Source organism: Falco punctatus (genome assembly GCF_963210335.1).
Source record: "Falco punctatus genome assembly, chromosome: 7".
Taxonomy (NCBI): Eukaryota; Metazoa; Chordata; class Aves; order Falconiformes; family Falconidae; genus Falco; species Falco punctatus.
Genome location: NC_137587.1, coordinates 39,479,368 through 39,506,289, shown reverse-complemented (window position 1 = coordinate 39,506,289; position 26,922 = coordinate 39,479,368). Strand labels below are relative to the sequence as shown.

The 26,922-nt window shown below is 40.0% G+C and overlaps 1 protein-coding gene across 3 annotated transcripts in view; it reads right to left on the bottom strand.

Moving 5' to 3' along the window:
• PELI2 (pellino E3 ubiquitin protein ligase family member 2) overlaps nt 1–26,922 on the bottom strand; it is a 78,785-nt gene that overhangs the window by 46,762 nt on the left and 5,101 nt on the right. For all 3 annotated transcript variants that reach the window (XM_080394504.1, XM_080394505.1, XM_080394503.1), the window contains exon 2: nt 5,425–5,554. In XM_080394504.1, coding sequence (XP_080250630.1) covers nt 5,425–5,554 — 130 coding nt within the window. The remainder of the gene's footprint in view (nt 1–5,424; nt 5,555–26,922) is intronic.

Here is a 26,922-nt window from a genome sequence, read left to right as displayed (position 1 = left end):
TAGCCATTCCCTGCTATGTGCAAGGACAAGGGCATAGGAACTTAGCATGTTAAGATGATGCTCATTTCATAGAAGAAAAGGGCATTACACCAAGGAAACTATCGTTCAAGCAGACTCAGTCCAATGAGCCAAGAAAAAGCTTCCTCTGCACAACTCAGGACTCTCAGGATACCTGTGTGATTAAGTTACTTCAGAACAAATTAGTGCTCCATGAACTGATTACACCATAAATAAGACCAGTAAGAAAGAGAAGCCACTGACAGACACAGTATCCTCCTGACAGCAGCTAAGCTCTACAGCTTTCATCCAGAATGAACACCAAAAAGCTGTCAGTACTAGAAGGATTTCTGGGGGTTTTTTTCCCCCTCAAAATTCACAAAGTACGTCAAAGCAAATGCAATATCTACAGCAGATAACTAATCACGAGAATCCTATACTTTCATTTTGTCTCATCACTCAAAGCACAAATTGCAGCTCTCTCCCCAACCTAATAATTATTCGTATGGCTGCATTTTGTTCTTCTCCAGTAGCAGCATGAAACTTGATTTGAGCTGCAGGAACCCAGCCAGTGACTATACAAGCTGCTGTTGTGATAGCACAAAGCAGAAGCCAACACGGCAGGTAATTGGACTTGAAGTAGGAAAGATCTTCCCCAGTCAGCTTGAAACAGTAATTTCATAGGGGAGAAAATAGGTCGTCTTTATCTACCACAGGTTACCAAAGGAAAACTTTGATCCCAAGACAGACAGACATAATAAATACCAAGACATGGCAGCATAAAAAGGTATTAAAAGGTGGGAAGTTTTGTAGTCTATAGAAGATTGCAAATGTCTTTTGAATTGCTATCAAATTATTATTTGCTATATAATTGCTATCAAATTGCTATCAAAGTATTAAGAATGAAATGCTTAGGTATCAAAACGCAACATTCACTTGTTAGAACGGAGTACTTTTAGTGCTTGCTAGTTATAATCTCTTGCCTACTGACTCACCACTTCGGAAAGTTTCAAATGCTGTACATGCTATTACAATAGAATTCATTCATGCTTCCAGAATAATCCTAAGGAATCCTGGAGGGCTAACGTCAACAATTCATGCTTCCATACTTTAAGTAACTCAAACACACACGAAGCTCCTTCTTCATTTTTCTAAACTTCACACCCGTGGATATAATTCCAAAGCATTAGAAAACAATAATGAAATCTAAATGCATGCATACCTAAAGTCATGGAGTATTACATGACTTGAGTGTTCAGTATCACCAGCAACCTCACTGTTAATGCCAGCTGCCAGCACCCCCCTCATATGGAACTGGGGGAGTTCCCAGTGTTATACAAAAATAACTTCTCCAACAACATCCAACAAGGAGTTAGTGATGGCTATGAAGAGGAGGAAACAGGAGTGAAGATCTACCTGTGTTTGCACAGGGAGAAAGTGTTAACCTAATAGCCCAGTGAACAGATTGGATGTGTACAGGAACATGAACGTCTTTGCTTAGCAGAAATTGGGATCATACAGTTTTATTTAGACAGAGCTTATAATTCACCTATTTAAGATCTGTAAGAAAGATATACTGTCCTCAAATGTTACTGATTCTACAACATCATTAAGCTGGTTTTGTTTTCAGTTACAGACACCTCTTTCCCTGTCAGACATATATACCCTCAGACCATAAACCCCCCCGACAAATCTCCAAAATACAAAAAAAATCCCTTCAAAATCCTCCCATGCCCACCTACCCCCCAACCCCCTGCCAAACTAGTAAACAAACTCCAGTTTAGCATCTTAGTATCCCATCATTCCCAGGTGATTATTTTGAAAACTTACATCTCCCTCTCACCTGCAGCTCAGCACTCACTGGAAAATTTCTGCACAAGAAAACCATGTAACCATTTCACACACCTAGACTTGAGTCCCACAGCATTAACTATCACGTGTGAAAGCAATAGTTAAGACAACTCAACCAAAATAAACATTACAACTAACTTTTCATTTTGTTAAAAAGCCCTACTAGCTTGAAGATCAAAATCAGCAATCCTAGCTATGTCATGATGAACTAGTAGCAAACTTAAACCTAAGAGTTTGATAGTCACAGGAAGGTTTTCACAGATCATACGATCATGACTGATGACAGTCTTCCTCTTCATCATCACTGCAAAACAGTGCGGCCAGCAGGACCAGGGCAGTGACCGTCCCCCTGCACTCTGCACTGCTGAGGCCGCACCTTGAGTAGTGTGTTCAGTTTTGGGCCCCTCACTGCAAGACAGGCACTGAGGTGCTGGGCCATGTCCAGAGACAGGCAGCGGGGCTGGGGAAGGGTCTAGAGAACAAGTCTGATGAGGAGCAGCTGAGGGAACTGGGGGGGTTTAATCTGGAGAAGAGAAGGCTCGGGAGGACCTTACCGCTCTCTACAACTACCTGAAAGGACAGTGTAGGCAGGTGGGGGTCGGTCTCTTCTCCCAGTTAACAAGCAACAGCAGAAGAGGAAATGGCCTCAATTTATACCAGGGGAGGTTTAGATTGGCTACTAGGAAAAATTTCATCAAAAGGGTGGTTTTCCTAATTGACTACTAGGAAAAATTTCATCAAAAGCATTGGAACAGGCTGCCCAGGGAGGTGGTGCAATCACCACCCCTGGAGGTATTTAAAAGCAGTGTAGATGTGGTGCTCAGGAACAGGGTTTAGCAATAGGCTTGGCAGTCCTGGGTTAACAGTTGGACTTTATTATCTTAAAGGTCTTCCCCAACCTAAGTTATTCTATGATTCTATGAGACCCAAGTCAATCGAAAAAATGGCTTTCATGTGACTTGATTTCAAAACAAACTCTCTGGTCTAGCGAAGTGGATTACTACAATCTTGAGTAAGATTCATACACAGTTAACGAAAAGTCTCACAGTCCCCCTCCCCTTCCCCCCAGCCATGTACACAGACACAAACAAGAGACAGCATAAGAGTTTTAAGATTCCTTCCTTACAGTAATACTGATTTTTACAATGCTGGAAAAAGTCTATCTTAAACTGTCTGGATTCTGTAAAATAGGGGACAGTAGAAAGTTTCCTGAATGGTGCCTAAGCACAGAGTTAATAAAAAGGCTTTTAAGTCAAATGCATAATTTTGTAGAGATGCATGCATATTTTAACAATACTCTGCTCGAGACTTATTACCCCATGCATTTGGCTTTCCCCCCAATATACCCATATACACTCAGAAGGTCAAACAATTCTAAATTTTCTTCAGCACCTCCAGAAGGCAGAGTGGCAAAACCCAAGCACTCCAGTGGAAAAAAACAAAAAGGCACTGATTCATATGCAATTAGCTCAGCTAAATTTACTACTGAAACCATTGCTACTCCAGCTGTCCTTGACACCTGCATAGCAGGGACAATAGAACATGACAAGCATCCTCTTACCATCTATTGCAGTCTTCAGGCTAACACACTAACTTAAAATTGGTGACAGCTACAGTTCTTGAGCTGCTGCATTAATGCAATTAGCACAAAACCAGCCACTCACTGGAGACAGTCAATGCTTTACCCACCCCTGCTAAATCAACCACCCAAAAAGCATCAGTACTCTAAAAAAAACATGTTTCTTTCTACTCAAAAGATTCAGTTTAAACAGTGACAGGCAAGCAAAGCAAAACAGAGAACTGGTATCTGAAAGGTCTGAAGGAAGGATGTAAGGGGAGGAAACTTGTTAATATCCTGTGCAGCACAAGTTCCCACTGTTTTATCTTCCTTAAATAAGAGTTAGGCTGAAAGACTGAGAGCAGAACACAACTTTAAAGGTCAAGTTGCACGTTGTTTTCTAAAGACAAAGGCAGCTTACTATTTATTTATACATTAGTCTACATTTCTGCAATCATTTACAGGATTTGTATGCAGAAACCATTCCTAGTAAAACAGACTTAGGCTCCGGTATCGAAGATGTCAGAAAAGCCTACTAAAGCATCTTAAAATGTAAGTGTCCTTTCTGTGCATCAAAAGAGCACTCACTGAAATCCACTGCATCACTGTTCTGGCGCACATCCACCAGCCTTGCCCCAGATAAAAGCTCATTTATAAGGGTTCAGAGAAAGTGCAAAATACATTCAACCTGACATTATCTACCTGAATCCAAATCCTCAGAGGAGGGGCTTTAATGCCTCAGACCCTATTCTATCTTTTTAAGGGCACTAATTTGTACAGCACACATTTTACCTGCACTACAATAACAATGCAGATGAACATTAACCAGATACCTTGTGGTGTTTAAGTATTTCACAACTAAAATGCCAAAATACCATCTGCAGTCCAAATGCTTAAGGCTATCCAGTGAGAACATGCGTGTATTTCCATCAGCTATGTAACACTTTTTTCTTTTGTTACATTTTAAGCAAGAGACCAGAGCTACCAACACACAAACATATACTACAGGCCCATTTTGAAGGTTGATTTCGTCAGGAAGATGTCACTCGCAGATGCTTTAATTTTGAGAACACTGAAAAGTACTTATAGAAACTGTTAATCCTAAAAGGCTACACATTTATCTGCACTAAGCAGGCCCTATACAATCTCAAAAACAACAAGCTCTGATATGGTGTGTTTTGAAAATTTTAGGTGTATACTGTGTATGGTATGCATTCTCAAAACATAATCCTGTACTACAGATTAAACAATTCTTTTCTTGGTGAAAACAGTGTAGGTTCTCTCCCTCCCCCAGTACGTATTTCGGTAAAAGTGATGTGCACCTCTTACAAACCATCCACTTTTGTGAGTGTCACCACAGAACTGCTCCTGCAGTTTGGCCCAAACTCTAATCACTTTTTGCTTCTAGGAAAAAGGTTTTGAGAGAAGAGATGGCATAACTTCCGGCAGCTTGAAATATTTTCCACCACAAGAACTCTATCCTGAACAGTTCTACAGGTTAATAATACATTACTATGTTAATATATTTACTTTACTGCTTTTCCTCCTTCACCAACACTAAACTCCAGGTAAGAACATACACAATATCATTATTAGCAACAAAAATTAAAGGCCAGAGGGATCATGACTTTTTTTATACCATGACAGTTATTTTCCTGAAGAGGAAAAAGACATACCAAACTTACAATCCAGTGAGAAAGAAATAAAAGTACTTTTTGTATTTGCATCACCCGACTACTCTATAGCTCAAATAAAACTGTTAGCACTGGCAAAGTCATCTTTCTGAACAAAGACAGAAGGGTCAGATTATCTCATACCTGAGGTTAAAGACTGTTTTGAACAGTTAAATGGACTAAAATTAAAGATATACCCCCAGAAAGAAAATCCACTGCAGACTTCTTTAAAACAAATATATCTGTCACAGAATGAACCAGGAGCCAGGTAAATCAGTAGTAACATACAAGTTGTTCTCCAGCCCGGATCATCAGCAGAACAGAATTCGCCCCACTGCCCCATACCTTTGATGCTTGAGGAGTAGAAATCACGTGAACAGTGCTGGGCTTAACTCCATTTGCCTTCGGTCGCTTATAAAGGGCAAATCTGCTTTTCCTGCGTCCTCTGTCACCATTAGGGAGGGATCCATTATACCTAGAAATAAACAAAAATGTTTGGCATAGGCCACCACCAGTCTGGAATACAGAAAAGGAGAGCAGCAATTTGGTCACAATATCCTGATGTCATCAAACACATGCACAAAACCAAGAAAGGTAACCACCATGGTCAGGTTTGTTGCTTGAATTACAAACATTCAAACATTCTCTACCTACCAACGGCTGAAATTTTATTGATCATTAACAAGGTAATAAACTACAAATGAAACAGAGTTATTCAGAGCCATAAATACTTAACTCTACAATCCAAGGAATTTGGTATAACTAATCCTAAATCTTCTCTGTAAATTCAGAACATGGAGTTTTAAAAATGTTTTTACCCTGTCATCCCCTCCCCACATCTCATGCAGGAATGGAGAAGAGGAAGAACAGGGGAGACTTCGAAAAATGAAGTCATTTAGGGGCAAGTAAAACTAAGTGATAAGGAATTTTACTCATAGAAGGTTTTTTTAGTTGTTTTCCCCCCTTTTTTTTAAACTCTAATCCTAAAGGCTTCATCTATTGTTAAAGAGGATGCAAGTGTTTTTAATTCATGTGACTATATCTGAAGACTCGCTAATGACTTCCTTTATCAGGTGTAACACTGTAGCCTTCGATAGTTCTTTCATCTTTCTCTGAGGACAGAGACCCAACAGATTAATTATTCAGAGAAGTCTGAAGCCTCAAGGGGACACAGCTCCTTCCCCGGGGAAGGCATCCACTGGAAATCTCTTTGCAACACATAAGCACAGAATTCACCACCACCCCACCCCGAGGATTTTGGACAAGTAGATGCTTTGCATCATAGCACTGTCACCTGTAATATTCTTACTAACTCTCAGCTAGTCTATGAAGATCTCCAGGCTTTACTGTATAGATGCCTCTTGCATTCCTGATCCTCAGAGATTTCAGACTTTTGCCCGAAGAACTACAGAAGTTATTCCATTTATAAAATCTCATTTGTCTTACTGGTGAGTTCTGTTCCGTACTGATCACATATATCCCTCTCCTACAGTCCTTATGATTAAAAGCTAACGTTGCAGTCAGGAAAAGAATATGAAAAGGAGAAGAAAGAGGAAGATTTAAAGGTGACTAACTCCCTGCAAAGCAAAAGAGGTTAAAAAAAAGTTAGAAGAAATCATTATCTGCTTACAGATACACCCAGAGGTAGTTCAGCTCTACCATCTGCCACACTATCTGCAGATTAAAATCATTTGTTTGTAGCCCTGCAGAGGGCTAATAGTTACTCACTGTTGGGCTGTAAGAACAGTTCTATAATAATCACTGACTAGGAAAAACAATGCAGTAGCCCAGAACCTTTTTTTATTGTTATTTGTAACTAGCTCGTGTAACAAGAGAATGCACTTGGAGAGCCTTGTGTCCTTTTGCAAACAAACGAGAACAGTGGTTGAACGCAAGCTGTCTCAGAGTTGAGGCTGTGGAGCAGCCCTGCGCAGAAGGCTTACTGCTCACTTCAGCAAGGTTCACCCGCTGTCACACAGGAAAACAGGCTAAAACTTCATACGCACAATGTCTAAACACCAGTGATCTGAATTGCAGGACTGCTGAACATTTGTGAGCACAAAAAATGAACCGATTTAAGACTGAAATAATCTCAAATTTAAGTACCCTAGAACATCAAAACAGACTTTTTTTATATACATTTAATACACGATGCTAGAGACTTACAATAAGTTAAGAGCTTTTCAGCTGGGCTACAATTAAACTTTATCTCCCACTACCATTTTCATAGAGAGAAATACTGTATCTTTCTGGAACATTAAGAGATTCCCAGCAGTGAAAAAACACAGGAGCAAACCACTATTATTTCAAGCCAGGCCCACCCACATCTTGGAAACTTGTTATTAACCCTATGCAAGAGAAAAGTAGCACTCAGTTAACACAGCAGATCCTTGTCACAAGAGAGAAACTCCTAAAAGATACATCAATACAATCCACAGGCAACTTAAATACTAGCCCTTAAAATAGGAATTACTTGATTCTCCAGCTTGCATCTTTCTAGATACATACACGTGCTTTCTTTCAAAGACATTATTACTGTGAATATGCCAGCAAGTTTTAACTTGCCTGAAGACAACATTCTTTATACAAGTATTTTTATCTGAAAACCTGAGAAAGCAGTAACTCCTTCAGAAATAATATTTAACTAGTATCATCACTAGCTTTATATTCTGTAAGTAAAATTTTTGTATTTGTGTAATTGTTAAGCAGTACTGAACTAAAGTGGCTCCACTGAAAGTTAAAACCAGGCTAGTGGGGTTATTTTGTTTGTTTTTTCTCATGTTCACAAAACAACTGTAACTGAGAAAGGCTACTTGATTTCATTTCAGGTCTCTGTGGGATTTAATTACCTGTTTTTAAAAGAGAGAGAAACCACTCAAGGTTAAAAGGCCTTTTGGAAACTTTAAATAGGAAGAAAATACAAGCAAACTGAAAGTTTAATTCATTCATCCTGATTAGCACTGACAAGTTTGCATGAAGGTTCTCCTTGTGCCAATTTCTAAATTTCATTTGCACAAAAGGGCAGGAAGAATTGAGTGGCAGATTTACTATTCGTTATGCTTTAATTACAGACCTGCAAGTTTTATTTTGATCTGACATTGGCAAAAAGAGCTAGGACAATTACTAGGCATACATGTGTGTGTTGTGTTGTTTTGTTGTTGGTTTTTTTGGGGGTGTGGCTTTTTTTTTTGGGGGGGGGGGGGGGGGGGGGGGCAGGGATCACTGTTGGAGAACTCTCCTCTCCACAGCTAGCAGACACCTTCATTTTTTCTAGGCCAGGACTCTCAGCTTGTCCACTACAAATCAACACCCCCCATGGCACTCTTGGCCACACCTTTCCTTGCCACTACCTAAGCAATCTTCATACCAAACAAACAAACCTTGGGATCTTGTCAGCCACAACAGGACTCGCACCCACTTACCCACCCACTCAGGGTTTCTGTCCTGGTAAGGGTGCAAATAAGGTTGCTCTTGAGGCAGCAGACCCACGGTCACTTCTTGGCAAGTCCCTGCCTTTCTGAACCAAACTGTCCCACAGGACACAGTGAGTTTCAGCATTCAGGAGGGAGAATTCAAGGCATGTCCACCCACACCTTGCCAAGTCAGCTCTTCTAAGCACAGGCACAAGGAACTACAGCAAGAGAAAAAGCCCTCTCAATTTTTCTCAGCTGTTCTACTGAGCAATGCCTGGTGAGGAACAACTGCCTCCTCCCGGGCAGCAGCAGGATGGAACCGCACAGCAAGAGGAGGGACATGGACAAAAGGCCACCAGTTCCCCATCACTGAACACCGCAAGACTCCAAGCTTCCCTATAACCAACAGCAGCTTCATAACCAAAACAGAAGCTCCTTGCTGAATCCCCTCCCGACTCCTCTCCACAAACATCTGGCCGTTTCCCTTTCCCCACACCCTTCCGATAGCTCTAGAAGCCTGATGCAGCTTAGGAACGAGCACATTAGCATGCCAGTATTTTGCTTCACAAGACAGCTAGCACTACCAAAAGATAACCTGCAGCTAGAACTCTACTCCACCTCACCCAATGAATAAAACAAACTAAGAAAAACCCACCAGATTTCATAGAGACAGAATGACCATTTCTGAGACAGTCCTGCTCACACACTGATCTATGGGGCACTTCAGGAGTTCTCCAGACGTTCCAAAGCAGATCAATGCATATGGTAAGAGCAGTCCTATACTTCCAAGTGCTTCTCAGTTAACAGCAATACTGGGACAACTAGCATTATGAAACCTTGTGGGGATAATTATCTCTGTTAATAGCACTATTCCTTGCAAATAAGGGAGTGGTGCTGGCATAGGCTATGGGCACCATAATTATCAAAGCCAGTTTCCTACAGATTTGCATCAAACAGTTGAGGACTTTAGTATATAATGAACTGCAAACTCCAATTAAGTTTTTCCCATGGTTGGGATATGTAATGCAAGTCTCTCCTCTGCATGGATTCATGGCTGTAGAGCAAGACCACACACGCTCTATTCCATAGTTCAAGCACTGTGGCAAGTTCCTATTTTCTACAAGTCTTGTAGGAACCTATTTTACTACTTCAGAGATCATCAAAAACTTTTGAACCATTTGTCAGACAGCTTGTTTTGTTTTTTTAAAAAGAATCAGGCTTAGCCAGTGGCAAAGAGTAAACAAGACCTCAGTTATTTATGACAAGAGCTCTAAAAAAATCTTGACTTGCACCTTGACAAGACTTCAACTCAGGGAAGTCATCCTCAAAATTAAGCAGAATATCTACTAGCTATCAGACACAGAAGCTGCTGCATATAACAGATTTTTTAAAAATTTCTTTAACAATGCTATGAGAATACAAACTATCATTAAACTTAAATACTTCTCCATACCTATGCAACCTACCTCATAAAAGACTACAAACTGGAAAAGTAGTAATTTCCACAGATAAAAAAGAAAAAAAAAGCAGTAATTTCACTCTACTTTCCTCACCTACTACTAGTAGTCTACCGCACACTTCATTTTTAGATGCAAACCATCCCATTTCACAGACTTAGCTATGAACAGATGACATACTACAGTTCAGTTACTACCATAGTTCTAAAAATGAGTAAGAGAAAGCATATCCTTGCTGTGCTAAACAATAAAGCTACAGAAGTAAAGCCAGACTTGAGGGAATTTTTCCTTTTAAGTATGTTCCGATCCCATGTTTGGCATTATCCAGTAGTATATACTCCACACAAAAAAAATTCATTGTATGCTTACACTGTCTTTTTACCATCACTGAACTAGCACGGGCCAACACTGCTGCCAAAAGCAGCAGTCCTACCTTTCATTTGCTAGTTTGTTCCTGCTACTTCTCTCCCTGGTTCACATGAAGGGGAAACAAAACCCGATTTATGCTTTAAATTTAGTTTTAAACCACAAATTCCTTGCTCTCCAGTTCACTGCAAAGCCACAGAAGCACTTATGTCAGCAACAAGGGAAAAATGGCATAGAGGGATAGGGGAGATTCCCTTGGAAGTGCTGCGAGTCCAAAGTTATCACGACATCTACAACATTGGAAGTCTAAAGATACATTATTCAACTCCACAACATCCAGCCACAGAGTATTTCACAACTGTATGCTCAAGTCTTGACTAACTGGAAAGTCCTCTCCTGCTGAAGCATCTAACATTTACTCCCTTGAATGTAGATTAAAAGGGAAAGTCGCATGCTACTTTATATCAAAACACAAACAGAAAGCTTCAACATATACAATGTTGACATAAAATTAAGTGAACTTGCATCTCCTTTGATGTAATACCACCGCCAGCACTCACTCTTTACACCACCACCCATTGCATCATACTGAACTGTTCATTCTGTATCTAGAACCAACAGCAAAATAACTTGAATGGTTTTGGATATTTTTTTTTAAAGACAACATTTATTACAGATACATTCTTCTGTAGCAGAACTTCATAGAACAAGCAGTTGCTGTCTGCCAATTATCTGAGAATTTCAGTGAAACAGAACAGTGAAGTTATTCTCAAACTTAATCTCATTGGGAAGTGCTGCCAATTAGGAAAAGCAAAGGTAGGTAGTACTTCTCTACCAACAGGATAGTACTGGTTTATTTTCTCCTTTGAACTCTGTTCTCGGGTACTGTGTATCAGTATTACAGATATTAACTCATTATGAATTTAAGTCTAAGCTTGTCTCCTGCTGATTATTACATGTATCAATTTCTGTCTCAGAAGCAGCCTCCACTACCAGAGGTACTGTTAATTGTCAGCCTGTTCCTGTAAGTGAAGTTTTGGCAGTGAATGCAAGACTGCTTATTGAACAGTGCAGTGCTTCATAGCTGACTACAACAGACTACAACAAAAATCTTTAACGTTGTAGTTTCTTGGAGGCTGGAAGGAGAACACTGTTGTCCTCATTATCATCACCCCCCGGCACTCAACAAGCAGCTCAACAAGTCTAGACTGACCAGAAGGTTCCCTTCTGTCTCCCAAAGATGCACCTTCCCAACTGCTTTGCATGTACCTTTGGCACAATGCACAGCTGCTTCCTGATCAGAATGATAGAAAACAGAGTTAGAACTCCAAGGAATCCCCTAATCCATACCACAAGGCTTGATCCAGTCCATCTATGACATTTGTTCTGGTTCGTCTGGAAAATCCAGGCCTCACCACCTCGTTTCAACATTTTCAGTTAACACTCTCCCCATGCACACAGCAAGGGAGATTCAGGTCAAAGTCAGTCTCCTGGACTCCTGCCAAATCTACCAAAGAACCTAAACAACCTAGTTCCTTTTCCTTTCCACAGCAGGCGCATGTGCTACAAGATTTGATTCCCATCTGATCTATCTTTCTTTCTGAAAACATTTTAAGAAGTTACAGCAGCAAACTGAAATACCTTGCAGAAGAGTTTTTGTTACTATAATAACTATAGCAATGAGTAACTCTGAGTAAGCAAAGGGCTTCCATCCTTTGGGTAGCAGAAGGCACTGATCCAAGACCTTTGGTTTATGCAACCTTGGAGGAAGTCCTGAATGAAAGACAGTTCCACCTCAAACTCTGCTGGCTAAGACATCTCTATAGGCATAAATGCTTCCTAATCTCTACCAGCGGCACAGCTTAATAAAGCTGTCTGCCTGCAGAGAAAAAAAATCCAAACCACTCAGTTCCAAAGTCCCAATAATCTCATGTCTTTCCCCAACTAAGAGCAATGTTTTTGCATCTGTGAACTTGATTATCCCTGAAAAAGGTATGGTAGTTAACTGTGGCTATAATCAGCTGCTGCCTTTTTTTTTTTTAAGAGATAAGTGTGTGTTCTTACAACTTGCATCTGTGAGACCATTTTACTCTCATAAAACACTTCAGGAAGTACTCCCTTCTCCAGTACTTCTGGAATACTCATTGGCACAGTGATCAATGCTGTGCATTCACCACAAGCATCCTCTTCCCCAGCACCAAATTTCAGCACTGCCTACCTAGTTTACTGCTACGTGTACAGTTCTAGAGCTTTCATAAGAGGTTGCAGTGCTTCACTGAAATGCAGTCTGATCTGATAATCCTTATAGTTATTAGGCACATTTTTCAAAGGAGGCCGATTTACATCACTGGGTAGTGAGTAAGGGTTTGTTGGATTTTTTTAGCTACCCTTGAAAAGTTGCTCCTAATAGCTCCTGCTACCACTAGGAACCTAGCAGTCAGCTTGACCTAGACACCATGGAAAAACAACTTCAGAGGCACCTACAATAGATTAGATAAGCTAGAACCTACTTCCCTCCTTCACTAGGTATACAAATTAACTAGAACCTTATCTAATGAAAACACCACAAGAAATCATATGTGAAGCAGCTGGAGTTCTCCAGGGTAACCTTACTTCTCCCTTGGTGTTCTGAACAGAACTGGTTGCTCTTCTGGTTCACAGGGAGAAAGACTATTTCTGGCTGCTATACCCCCCCTCAGCAATGTAAGGATCTGGTACACTACAGTACAGATTAGAATAGTTCAAAAAGTGGCCTGTGAATTACTCTGCACACTCCCCCCACTGTCAGCAGGACTAGCCCACTAGTATAAGAACTGTAACATAATAGTTAAAGAAATAAATAGGTTTTTTTAGGGAGAATATTTATAGAAAATACAGCTGACTAATCCTCATGCATGCTTATCCTGCATAATATAGGCAATTCAAGAATATACACCTGCTCTATATTAACTCCATCCTATACAAAAAGTTAAAGCATGGTATTGGCTGGCAAATACCAAATCTGTTGTGCCAGAATTGCTTTTAGTCAGCTTTATTTACACTACACATCCAGTTTCATTCAAAATTCCCAAACCTCTCTGCTATTTTGATACTCCCCTCCTCACTGATGTAGAGGGAAAAAAAATATAGAGCAAGAAAATACAGAAGTAGCAAAAGCAACCAGTCTCAAAGTGAGGGGCAAGAGAAGCTGGGGCTTTATGACTAACTACTTGTAACAAAGATGACAGAGGTCCAATCAGGAACAGTTTTGGCACTCGTGTAAACTAGCAGATATTACTTTTGGGGTGGGAGAAACTTATCACAGAGGCTTCTTGTAACTCTTTGACCATATTTTTCTTAGCAAGCACTTTGCTACTTGCCCCAGATTATTCTGGAAATTAATTTGTAACTTCTGCTTTTGTGAAATCAAAGACAGCAGACCCTTGCCACCACTTTCGAAAGTTTCTGTAGAAGGTTCAACTGGCATTGCAATATCATTTTAATTAAAGAAATCAAAGATCTTCAATTGCACATGTTAATGACAATGTGGAAATAGGTATTTCACAAGGCAGTAATACAGGGCATTTGCTGTACAGGCTTCTGCAAGACCACTATATAAGGAGCACAAGTGTTTGATTAAAAGCCAACACTCTGGAAGAGCCTAAAGGAGCATGCTGATGCAGATTACTAGAGCATCATGGTAAGTATCAATTAAAGTAGTCAAATAACCTGACAGTTCCAAACAACTTCATAGCTGAAAACCTATATAGGCAGCCCAGTTAAGCACTACAGCCAGAAAAAGGATATCATCTCACTTAAAACACAGATTTCTTAGAAGCTATCCATAACCATGATACTACTGGGGGGAAAAGGAAAAAAAAAAAAAAAAAAAGCAGCTACCTTTAACAGGAAAAACCCCACCAAAACCTCATATTTAGCTTACTGTTATACCAACTCCAATACAAGTAAAATGCCAGAAGAGCATTAGAATGCAAGGGGTTTTCCTTTTAGAGAGCCATGGGTAAGGGATGCTGTTCTTTCACATAATGATTTCTTTAAGAATCCTTATATCCAACATTCTGCTGCTCCCCCCAGCATTCATTTAACAAGGAGGCAATTTTATTCAGTGCTTTGAGCCCATCTCCAAAGCTGTCAACTAAAAACTATTCACCACTGCGTAAAACCAACAATGATAGTGCACAGCAAAATACAGGGTATAAACTAATCAACTTCATTTCAAAGGATGCTTTTTATCCTAGCTAAAAAAGCATAAGAGGTGGGCAAAGCACCATGTCTAGAGAATCCGCTTTCCAGCCCTAAATCTCTCATGCCATAGAGGAAATGCTATTCCTCTGAGAACTATCTATAAGCTAGCCAAATGCCACTGAAATTGTTAGATATGGCATTTTGTTAAACTAAATACAAACACGATAGAAAGTGAGATCTAGCTTTTACTGCATTCAAAACAAGTCAGAAAAACACAAAATCCCTTTCAAAGGGAAGTACTATGCACAGCTGGGTTTTGATGCAAGAGAGAAAGAAATGAAGGAGAAAGGCTGTTTATCCAAAACACCATAGACTTAGGATCCACACACTCTGGAAACAATTTACAATCCCCGATCAAAAAAAGGCTGCTAGTTTCAAAACGAAGATAAACTAGACTTCACATAATGCAGGGGGACAAGAGCTCAAAACACACCTGCCCTGACATCCCAAACATGCTCCCAACCTATTTGTGCTTCACACATACTTGAAGATGCACAAGCAAGCTGTTCAAATTTTAGTCTGAGGCATGAACAGTAAGAACACCGTATTTCATCCAAGACTTCATTACATTAAACATTACGGAGAAACTACATTTGAGTCAAAGGACCATTTGGCCCATTTAAAAAAAAAAAAAGAAAAAGCACAATCCAGACAATTCATTTTCTAAGCAATCAAATGCTTCCCCTAAAACACTATTCAAGGACTATTTGACAGTTCACATTTTTGTAAGAAAAAGTGACAGCTTTCTTATAACTTCAGTTATCCTCCAAATACAAGTAGTTGTAATATCATTTTTGTGATTCCACATACAGGAAGTTCCAGGATGTCTGTTACTTATAGTTTTTTCAAACCCTCAGGCATGACAAGATTCTTCTTAGGTTAGCTCCTGTATCATTTAGCACAGAAGAGAGAAAATTTGCATCCATTTTGTGAATATAGGTGATCTCACAGGCAGTGTACTGAATAGAAAGCGAAGCACTCAACTACTGTATCTGACCTGCAACGTGTCAAATCCTATCAATTTTAACATTCCTCTTAGTTACCCAGATGCCCTTACAAACACCCTGTTCAATCCCAACTGCTTAACAGAATCCCAAATGTTTGCCTTGGAAACAGAAAATAAAGAATTGGCTTTCCTTCTTCATAGCACTTGCAAGCATTACTGGCTTTCTTAATGCAGCAGCTTCCTTAATATCACTGGTGCTGCTGCATCATCATCAACGGCTACAGCAGCGCAAGCAGTCCGAGGCAAGACAATCAACCACACAGCCTGCTCCAAGCAGATTTAGAGCAGGTAAGTGAAGAGAAAACCTAAAGAATTACCTTTCTACCTTCTGCTGCCCAGCAAGTTCTAGAGGTTGAAGTTTCCAGATGGAGGTTATTTTAGAGGGCAGCTGCACTACAACCCAGAAGATGCACCAATCTAGCTGAGCATAATTCTGTGGTTACATTTAGCATGTAGTATTCAGCTTGAGTTCCTTAAAAGCGTTCCTGTTTTTAATTCTTACTCTCCAAACAATGTAAAAAAGAATGAGCATTCTGAGGTAGATATAGAAATAAAACCAGTGGGACATAAAGAACACACAGACAAGCCTGGAAGAACTGCACAGCTCTGGAAGTCTGGAGAGCACCATGAAGCAACACAGCATAACACCTAGAACAGCTAGCAAGGAAGCTAAGCAGTACCTGTTCTTTGGTAACAAGCATGTTATGTGCCCCAAAAACCCATACAGGCTAAGTTATTCTTCACACCCAGTTTTAAAGAGCTACCTGAAACCTACCAGATCAGGGTGTTTAAGTACACAAGTATCACAGCACAGCTGAAGCTGTGGGTTTGTTGTTGTTGGTTGTTTGTTTTTTTTTAAAAAAAAAAGTCTTAATAAACCAGAAATTAACAGTGCAGCAATGCAGAGAACTAGACTTCAATATATCTTCTTCAGACTTAAACCACACTGACAACTCACTAATTCACAGCAACCTTGGGTGTTTGCTTTTATCACAATCTATAATGAAGTTAATCAGACACCTCTAGCCAGCAAAAGAACTTGCAAGGTTATGAAATGTTTACTGCTGATCAGCAAAACCAATTCTGATGTATATAGCTTTATGAAAAAATGTTTCAGTTTCACACTTCGACCCACAGAATTTTGAGATTTTTCTTCCCTTAAGAGGGCTTCCCAAAACATTACATCAAATACACATTGACACTTCACACGTCTCAGAACACCAACACAAATATTCAAGAATTATAAGGTATCTGCATGCACCTACTAAGAATGAATCAGTCACAGAAGTGGTGCATTCCTAATGCTTTTCATGTCTGAATTCTCAGAAATTCTGATCTCTAGAAGAATCTAATAGGCAGCTTCTTGCAGCAACTGCTGGAACAAGAGCTTTTGCACTACTGCTGTCTCTAGATGGGAAGGCACATTACTTTCACTGATGCAGAAAGACATGGTTTTATGCAAAATAACTATCCAAGACTGTTTATATACAGATGTAGCCACTGAAACCCTAAAGCCACGCGGAAGGCTCTTACAGTGGCTAAGTTTCTTAAACGACAAAAAAATTTCACTTTGCTTATTTGCAGTACTAATGCAGCCTGCCTACTTCTGATTAAATACTCTAAAAATTAAAGTTTCATAGAATTTGCATTTATACATTCCAACAGATATTAAGTAATGCACACAAGTGGCACAATGGTTTGTAGAAGAGAAAACAAGTTTAAAACCACATGCAGTTATCCCTCAAATTTTTTCCCTTGAAAATCCAACTCTTTTTTCTTAGCCAAAACCCACAAAGACAGTCAGTATACTATTACTATTTTTGTTCACCAACTTTCAAAACACAAGCCATCCTATATGTTTCTCTATTTATCTAGATTTCTTTGATTTTAAAGGATGCCCTATGGAGCAAACCAGACCAAGAAAACAGAGGATCTGTTCAAATCAATGTTTCCAAAAGTACAGGCTATAATTCCGAACAGTATTACAGGACTCAGAAGTAGCACTTGCAAGCCAAATGGAAATTCAGCTGTAGAAATAAAGCTCATGAGCCCAAGAGTGAAATTGGAAGTGGATTCCCCAGCAAAGCACGTCCGAAAAAACTAGTTCAGAGACACAGAAATCAAATAATTGGTTACAGCTGGCTGCCTGAAGAGATTCTCTTTTGCCCTCAAGTTTTTATACCTGACATCACTTTCTATAAGGGCATCTTGGCCATGATACACTGTTTTTAACTGAATAGGGGAGCAGTACAATGCCAAGGAATTCTGCATCCCACTCCATTGCCAGTGCATGAGGATACGCAAGTACAGACATTAACTTATTTTTATGAGGGTTTTGCAGATACCCAAATTCTTACCTCTCTTCCCTCACTCAGCTAAAGATACTGCATATGCATTTTAGAAAATAAAGACCACATTCCCTCACTACTCTGCCAATACTCTGGCATTATACCTATATCTGTAAGTCTCCCACAACTGTTTTACTTTCATCTTACAGCCCTATAAAAAACAGAAGAAAGAGCTATAGCATTTGCTTCTACTATGTAGAAATCTTTCAGGCAAGAGATGCCATTGCTCTACCACCAACAGAGGATAAGATCAATGTACAGAAACACTCATACCCCATCAGCCTGTTTCAGTATCTTTGCCTGTAAAACTCCAAAGTAAATCTTATGGAACTGCCCGTTGTAACAGAACGAGCCTGAAGTCCACTAGAGAGGCATTCACATCTGGACAAATCCCAAACTTCTCCTTTCAGAGTTTTGGCCAAGGACAAAAATCCTCTACTAGGCTATTTTACAACCATGTGGAAAGGGAAGCTTTTCACATCCAGAAAATTTAACATTTATATGAAGTAACACAGAATAGTCATCTTAGTTCTGAACTGAGCTTGTACATGAGAGGCAAAAGTGTGAGGCTGCTGAACTACACAGGACATTATTTGCAATTCCCCAAACAAAAGTTTCAGGCTGTGTTCAAACTGCCTCCAAAAAGCTGGTTGTCCAAGAAAAGCAGACAGTTGGGGTTATTCTTCAGGGACACCTTTTTCTACTGAAGAATCAGAGATGAACTGATACAAAGCAGAAGTACGTACCACCACAAGACCTATGTTCTATACTGAGTGCCTCATGAAGTACACTTACTTAAGGCTCTTCTAGTACCCCAATAAACAACCAGAAAATTTTTGATCCCAAGGCACTGTCCTGACTTGTATACACAACACAACGAACATTTACTATACTGAAGTTTTCTTCAAACACACCTGTGACAGACCTTACGGTGTGGCCCAGGCTGCCCTAGGGATTACAACACTTCTACAGCCAAACCCCTTCCCATTGTTACCTGCAGTGCCAGAACATGTGTCCATTCCCATTCCAAGTCAACATCCCACCATTACTGCAGGCAGTAGAGGTGAAGCAATAGTAGTGACATAGAAAAGAACCGAAACCCAAGGAGTTTCATAAGTCAGAGAACCAAAGCATGATTTCCCCTGGGTATGTCTTGCAGTTGGATTCCTTCTTTGTCTACTGAGGTGACAGCTCCAATTGAAGGTTTTCTTCAGAGGTGAGAATTGTAGTCACATGGATTCCCTGATGTCTAACAAGGCGGGGGTGTGTGGGGCTCATTCATCTTACAGGCTCTTCTCAATAGAACTCAAACAGCATTGGGAGGCTTTGGAATAAAAATCAGTGACATACTTCATTGCTAGTTACAGACTACAACCTCACCTGTCACTACACCTTTCAGGAAATCACAGCATACTCATCAGAGGCAGATGGAAAATTACTGGAATAGGGACCCAACAGTGCCAACAGAATTGAGGATGCAGTGTCCTCCTGCAAGAAGGTTGCCTAGACAGCCAGGAGTAGTAACTACCTCAGACATCTGCCCCTACCCAATGTCTGCCCTTTACAGCTTCAAAGAGGCATCAGATCTTTAAACAGTTTATCCCACATCACTTAAATACAAGCAGTTCTAGAGGTTACAAGGAGTTACCATGACTGGTTTGAAACAGGTTTTATGCCAAGACAAACTACACATCTGAACAGTCATTACCCAGACTTTTGTTCTTCAAAAGCAAAGAAAGATAAAACCAGCAACAAATAATAGGAAGCTAAAAGGTCCTGTCAAATTCTGTTTGCTATACCACCTTCTGTATTTTGACAACAGCTGTCACACTCTGCATAGGTCTGTACATCAAATAAAGCTCCTCTTCCTTCAAAAATGGGCAACAACACATGTAAAACCTAGGAGCGGAAGGAGGAAGAAAATTAAAAGTTTAGAATAACCCTAGCCAGACCAATCTTTAGACTTAGAAATGAATATAGGTGGGAAGTTACCTTCACCGAATAAACAAGACTCACATCAGCTTCACTTAGTTCATGCACAAGAAAATGGTGCAGGTGGGAGAGAACATCACTTCACACATCTGGTTTTAATGAACAAGTTGTCTTCACAAATTAATACACTTATTTTCTGTACATTAAAGGGCACCAATTATCCACAAATGTTTCTTTCAGTTTAATTCAACTAAGCATTTTGCTCTAGACTTATGCATGACAAACTCATCTTTAATGCACTTCTCTAACTCTACATAGCACAAAATATCACACTTTTACCACCTGACAGTCTTAACAAATTTCATCAGTTCACAAAACTGAGACAGCTGTTTTTTCTCAACTGCCATCTCTGCCCAAAACTTACAAATCAGCCCATACTCCTGCTTTGGGTCTGAATAGAGTCTGCAACTGGAATGCAGCCAACCCCAAATCCAGTTCCTTCCTTCCTGCCTGCACTGGCTACAAAATGCCCAGAGGAGAAAGAGTAAATCACTTTTGCCACAGAAAGATCTGCTTACCCTTTAACAAAGTATTATTTTACAATTGCTCTCTCTACACTGAGAGTTTTGCAGTAGGTAAAGCTTTAACATAAACCAGTCTCCTCCAAGGTGTTTAAGGTGCAAACTAGTAATATATGATCAGAGGCCAATTCCTGAATTCAGTTGGAAGTCACATTGCACATGATAAACTAGGAGAGTACACTGAGCTTGACTTAGACCCTGTTACTCACTTAGACCCTAGCTTTGCTTACAGAGGGAATTGTAATTTATATTTTGTATTCTTTCTGCATCCTTACATGGAAAGGTATTTGCTATATTATACTAGCCTTTGCATGTTGGAAACAAAACTTGAGTGCTATATATCTAGTTTTATTGCAAGTACTGCAGCTGGAAGTGTGATTGTGCAACCATAGAGATAAGGCACAGCTGAGCCAGCAACATAACAGTAGTATTTTGTGCTCAAACATTGGAAGTAAGGCACAAAACAAAAGTCAGAAGTTAAGGCTCTTTTGCCCTTAAGCAAGCAGACTGTGAAAATACAGGGGGTGAGGGGGGTGGGGACAGGACAGGGGACAGAGCAGAAGAAAAGGCTTATTTATCTTTCAAAGGCAAAAGGAGGGACATATTTAGAGCTTTTGGGAAAACTCCGTTAAAGTCTGTAAATGGATGCAGAGGGTCACAACCAAAAAGGGTTATTTAAGAAATGCTTTTGCCATTGTGAAAAACATTGCAGTGCACATCCCTAAAAATAAATGAGTAGCTTGCAGACTCTCTACCCTTGCACCTTCAGCAAGACATCTTATCTAAGGAAAAAAATCTCAGCACAGTCAGTAAGACTAAAGCATTGCAGCTTCCACAGACCCTGCCCACAGAGACAGTTCCTGTAACCTCTAGGACCACCAGTACCATCCCAATGGCAGCTGGCATGCCAGTGGTGTTTAAAGGAGTCTCTCATGTTTCAGACTTTTCATTAGTCCAGTAAACACCAGTTAAAGACAAAAGAGGGGTAAAAAACAATGCAAGACTGATCCATTTGGCTATTGCCAAACTTCCTTCTCCAGATTTTGCTCTGATGGAAGAGGTTACTCAGCTGCTCATGTCAACCAAAGCTTGCCTCCTGACAGACCTGCCCTAAGACCATTTTTTTTCCATTTGCCTAACTTGCTGCTAGTTTTTTGGAAAAACCCAGAGGTACTAAGAGCCCATTTAACTAAATCTTCTGGCAGAATCAGATTAGGGAACAGTCTTCCAAAGAAATCTTATCTCCACTGCTATTCTGCCAGAGGGAGTAGGGACCTGCAGCAATACACTAACTTCTTCCCATCACACACACGGCTCTTGAATAGGACCTCTGCCCACAGCTTACGACAAATGGCCACCCACACACATGAATTCAAAACTCACTCCCTGATGCACTGGGAAACTATTCCAGAAAATTTTAAGATTCAGAAAGTAATTCAATGTAGGCTTTACACATCTGTTAACAGAAAGATTAGGACAACTACATGGTAATGATGCCTATCTGGTCTGAAAGATACCTCTCCAATACCAAAATGATTTTTGAATCTAAGCACTGAACTGAATCTAAGCACAGCTGTCTGCTCTCAGAGGTCAAGCATGGAATAGGAGGAAGGCAAACTGGAAGTACAGCAACGTTTTGGTTTATTAGTCAGCATTCCACAGAACACAGCCATCTGTGAGACCGAGACCTTGTCACAGGATGTGCAGGGAAGCAGGAACCGTGCAGCTCTTCCTATCTTTCAGCAGCTCAGTGTTTCCTGTGAAAGAAGGACATACACACTACTCCCATTTCAAAGGCTATGACTCCACCATTACTAAATCAGACCTCAACAATCAAAATAAAGCCACCCTGTTGCACACGAAGAAATACAGCTGTGCTTATATCTAAGTTTCAGCCCATTAACTTCTGTGTCTAGACTAAACAGTTTTTTTCACTCTTCCTAAAGGCACGTGCCAGACAGTTTGCACATTTGGTCTCCAGTTTATATGCAATACACAAGAGGAGAGTTAAGCTTTTATATGCTTCAATTTGTTCAGTTTACTTTCATACAGTAATTAATTGTCTTCACACTCAGTACCACTTTGTCTTCATCCATGACATTCACATGCCTTAAGAGGATACACCTCAGATTTGAAGCCTATCTGTTTGCAGTTTGAAGAATAAAACTGTTTCATGACAGTTTGAGCTTACTGGATTCAGAAATAAAGACAGCAAACACATTTGAGGGCAAAGAGTAACTTAAAAGCCTACTAAACGCATCACTACAGTTGATTATGAAGATTGCCTTCCAAAAGCGCTTATCAGTTAGAGAGAAAGATTATGCCAACATCTCTCCTTTGTCCTCAATTCCTTGAATGTAAAGAGGAAAAATGAAAAGTTTACAACAATGGGGATCAGTTAACATTGCAATACTCAAGAAGACCATAATGCTTCCTGACCTTCTCCTTTTTAACTTACTATGCGCCAGCTCTATAGAAATTTTCTTGCCTGTCCCCATTCCTTTGGGGAGGCAGCGTAGTAACTGACATTTCAAGTTAGTATTTGTCTCACAGTGCAACTCGCTGCTTTCATCTAATACAAGTAGTTGCTACACTGTAATGTAGCTATATCATAGTTAGCATAAGCAATATGACAGCTAAACATTAGGTCTTTATTGCCAAACACTTCATAAGGGCACGTGTGGCCTTCACACCATTCCCTAGCATAGCAAGCTTTCCAGGCTTCGGAATAGATTAGGAACAGTCCCATATCTAGTTCATCCCCAGTGAAGCACACTAGTTTTACCTACAGTGAGGTCAGGATATGCCTAACTCAAGTACAGAAGATGATATTGTCAAGTTTACCTAAAGTAAATCACTTCCCAAAGCAGAAAACAGAGCTTGCTTACTTTCCCTCCCTACAAAGGAAATAAATTGCTATTGACAGAAGCATGCCTAATAGGTCCTTCAGCAATCGGCACCTTCATATCATGCCTAATCAAATTGAGTTCTTCTTAAAACCACTTAGCTTTTAATACAACAAGCTCTTCAGCATTGTAGATTATGTCTGTACCCATTTTCACAACTGCTGTTCATAATTTCTTTCATCTATATGACATGTCTGTTGTGACATAGAGAAAAGCTTTTAGCTGAATTACTCTCTTCACCATGAGCTAATAACTGCTGCTACCATGAAGCTGCACGCACACTTCTGACTGACCTCACAGGACTTCATATCCTGGCCTTGGAAGAGTTGAACAAAACTTCACTGCAAAACAGCTGATGCCTGCTATTCTTCGGAACAGAAGTTATACTAATCAGAACAAAAGAAAGCTACATCTAGACAATGCAAGTCCAGTGTCACCTTGATCACGTATCATTTATAACTCAATCATACTAAACCACCACATCCTCCTGCCACACAGCACCTCAGTAAAAAGTTTTCACAGAGTGCATGTTTATATTGAAATTGTTGAAGCTTTGCTGTGCGAAGATTTCCTGCGCGAAGATTTCCTGCAAGGACTGGCTTCTTGCATCTTAAGCTCTATTAACTCTACCCGAGAAGTGCCGTTCGTGGGAAGGGCAGTCAGTCAAACCCAAAGACTGGTTGCCTTTACTACTGAACTCCCAGCACCATGCTGCCTACTCAGATGCTAAGAAAACCCCACAAACAGCTTACTGCCTGCTACTCTTTCCCTCCCCCAATCTTTGTCTTAAATCGTATAGCCAGAAGTGCATCCATTATACAGGCATCCACAATACACAGAGACCCAGCGAGAGACTACTTGCACAGCACCTCATATTACAAGGTTAAATGTAGAAGCTGCCACAGAAGAGGCACACCTGGTCATCCAGAGAGGATGCACAATGGTGCACCACAGCTGAAGAGCTTGGACAGCACTGCTCCAGCTATTCTCCAGCCTTCAGAGCACACTAATCTGCTGCATTGGAAGCCCCTGCTGCTCTTGCCTGTACTATTTGCTTACTATGAGGACCAAGACCTACTCCAGGCCACTGAGTAACAGGACTAAAACAGTCTAATCCCAGATGTTACTTACAGTTTGCCAGAGAAGTTACAAATTGGTCCCCCAAAGTACACAAACAATGCTCTGATCTCAAGATTCTGTACTAACCTGCATAAAGCTACATCAGTAGACGTCAAAAGAACGAGGGAAAGGTAAGGGAGGCACAAAATTCTGAACTGCATCTTGTCAAGAAGGAAACAAGTCATCTAAAAGGAAAGTGGGACCCTTCAACATGGTATTAGCATATGCAGGTGACAAAAGTGAAAAATGCAAGGACACCATTTAGTGATGTATTTATGAAACAAACAAAATGAGAAGCTTTGCCTTGCAAGTCTGGAAGCAGGCACGTTCTCTGTGCCAGCAAACCCATTCCTGTCCCTCAACGTTTCAGCTTGTGACAAGTCACATGCAAGCTTTTCAGTGGTGACCTTGGGACAGAGTGAGAATAAACATAAGGATATTTGTTGATAAAAGGAAAAGCACCCTCAACACAAATGAGATTTAGGGTATCAAACGGTGCAAGCGGAACAGGATTTGACAGCACAAAGTATCCAAAGAAACCAACTAGTGTTTCTGCTTCAAGCTGGGAGCTCAGACCGAATCCTCCTCTACTTCACTTGCCTTGCAGACCACAGGACAAATAAGCCACAAGTATGACAGTGCAGAATAACAACTCTAGATGACATCATGAAACATGCCTTTTTGTGCACTAAGACTGCAACTATACAACATGCTAGAGGAGACATCCTTGGAAAGTTTCATACGCATACTAGTCACAGATACTAAAGACAAATTCAGAACCAAAGCATGTTGCAGACAATACCAACAAGAAAAACACCACAAGATAAAGGCTGGTTCAGCCTACCTGAACAGGTGTTGCCTATAGACACATCTATAGTATTTTGCCAACAGTTGTAAAACTTCTTTGCCAGCACACTGAACTAATAAACCCTACCACCAGCAAGGCACAATGGCTCAGGCTGAGTGTCATACTACACTCACACAGCTTCTCATTAACTTAGAGTACAGGAAAAGAAGGTTTGCATCTTCCCAAAGTATCAAGTTCATACGTGCTACCACTACTGAGGAATAAGGACTAAGCAATTTAGAGAGTAGCATTAGCTCCATAATAAATGAATACAAAACAGCCATAATTTAGTTTGAACTGGATAATAAAAAGTTCCTGGCTTCTTAGGAAAAAATCTGTTCTCAAGCAACCTTGTAATCACAGTTGAAAAACAGCCTGCTGTTAAGATGGAGCATGAAATAGCTTAAGCAAGATGCTGCTTTCAGCAACAAAAACCAAATCTTAATAGCCTAGAAAGTAATTTCTAAGTTTGCACACATATTTTAAAGTAGAACCAAGTGGACTTTCATGGTATCTACTCATTTATAAATTTCAGCTACAAATGGAAAACTATGCATCCCTGATTCTGCCAAGACAGGAAAGGAGCAATGGGAAAGAAGCAGCTATTTGGTTCTACATGAGAAGTGCACCAGTGAACAGCAACGAAGTCTTACGTCTGTCAGACTTGTTTACTCAGAGTAAACACTTATTTCCATCTTAAAAAATAATAAGATTTTTATTAATAAAAAAATTAATAAGCGGGGGAAAAAAATAATAAGTCTTCCACTTTGACATGTGTGACCTACTGCCTGTACATGCCAAGGGGATTACAGTTTAACTTCCAGAATGCACTCAGTTTCCTTTTTATAACAACCATTAGACACACAGATGTTTGATGGTCTAATTTGCTTCAACAAATACAAATTTTAGCTTCTAGAGTTTGAAGTTTCTGCTCTCTGATTTTACATCAGTATCGAGATGCTGTGAATAAAGCCTACAGCTGGATACAAACCTGCACTCTGAGAAAGTCAAAAGTACTCCAAGGAATAGGATAGTCACAGAGAAGAGACTCTAGTATGTTTTCTCTGTTAGCTTAAGCAGAGCAAAACCTTTGCTCTATCCAGCTATACACAGGCTTCCACTGAAAAATCCACGAATCTTTCCTCAAATATAATCCCTTCTACTACTTTTTTTCCTCCATTGCAGTTAATGTTCTATTGAGACACAATACTTCTGGTGTATGATTAATCTAGTTGCAAGCTCTCAACTGGCACTGATCACATTCTTAATATGCGGCATGTAAGATCCATCATTAACTAAACACAAAACATAAAGGTCTCCAAGAAGCCACTGTCAAAATCAAATAAAAAAATAAATCAGTTTCTCCAGAACAGCAGCCTTCCAGCTATGACTGTTGAAGCAAATTATTCTCTCTGAGAATCATGACCTTGAACATATTTAACGGGTGGCTACCATTATTTGCTATGAACACTCCTTTAAATGAAGCCTAAAGTACATTTATAAATAAGGCTCAAAAGTAGAACACAAGTCACCTAAGCAGTTTCACCGATTTATCTAAACCCTATAGTGCAAAAAATTACAGAATCATGAAACAAAGCTTCAGCTTGATATCAAACAGCAAAT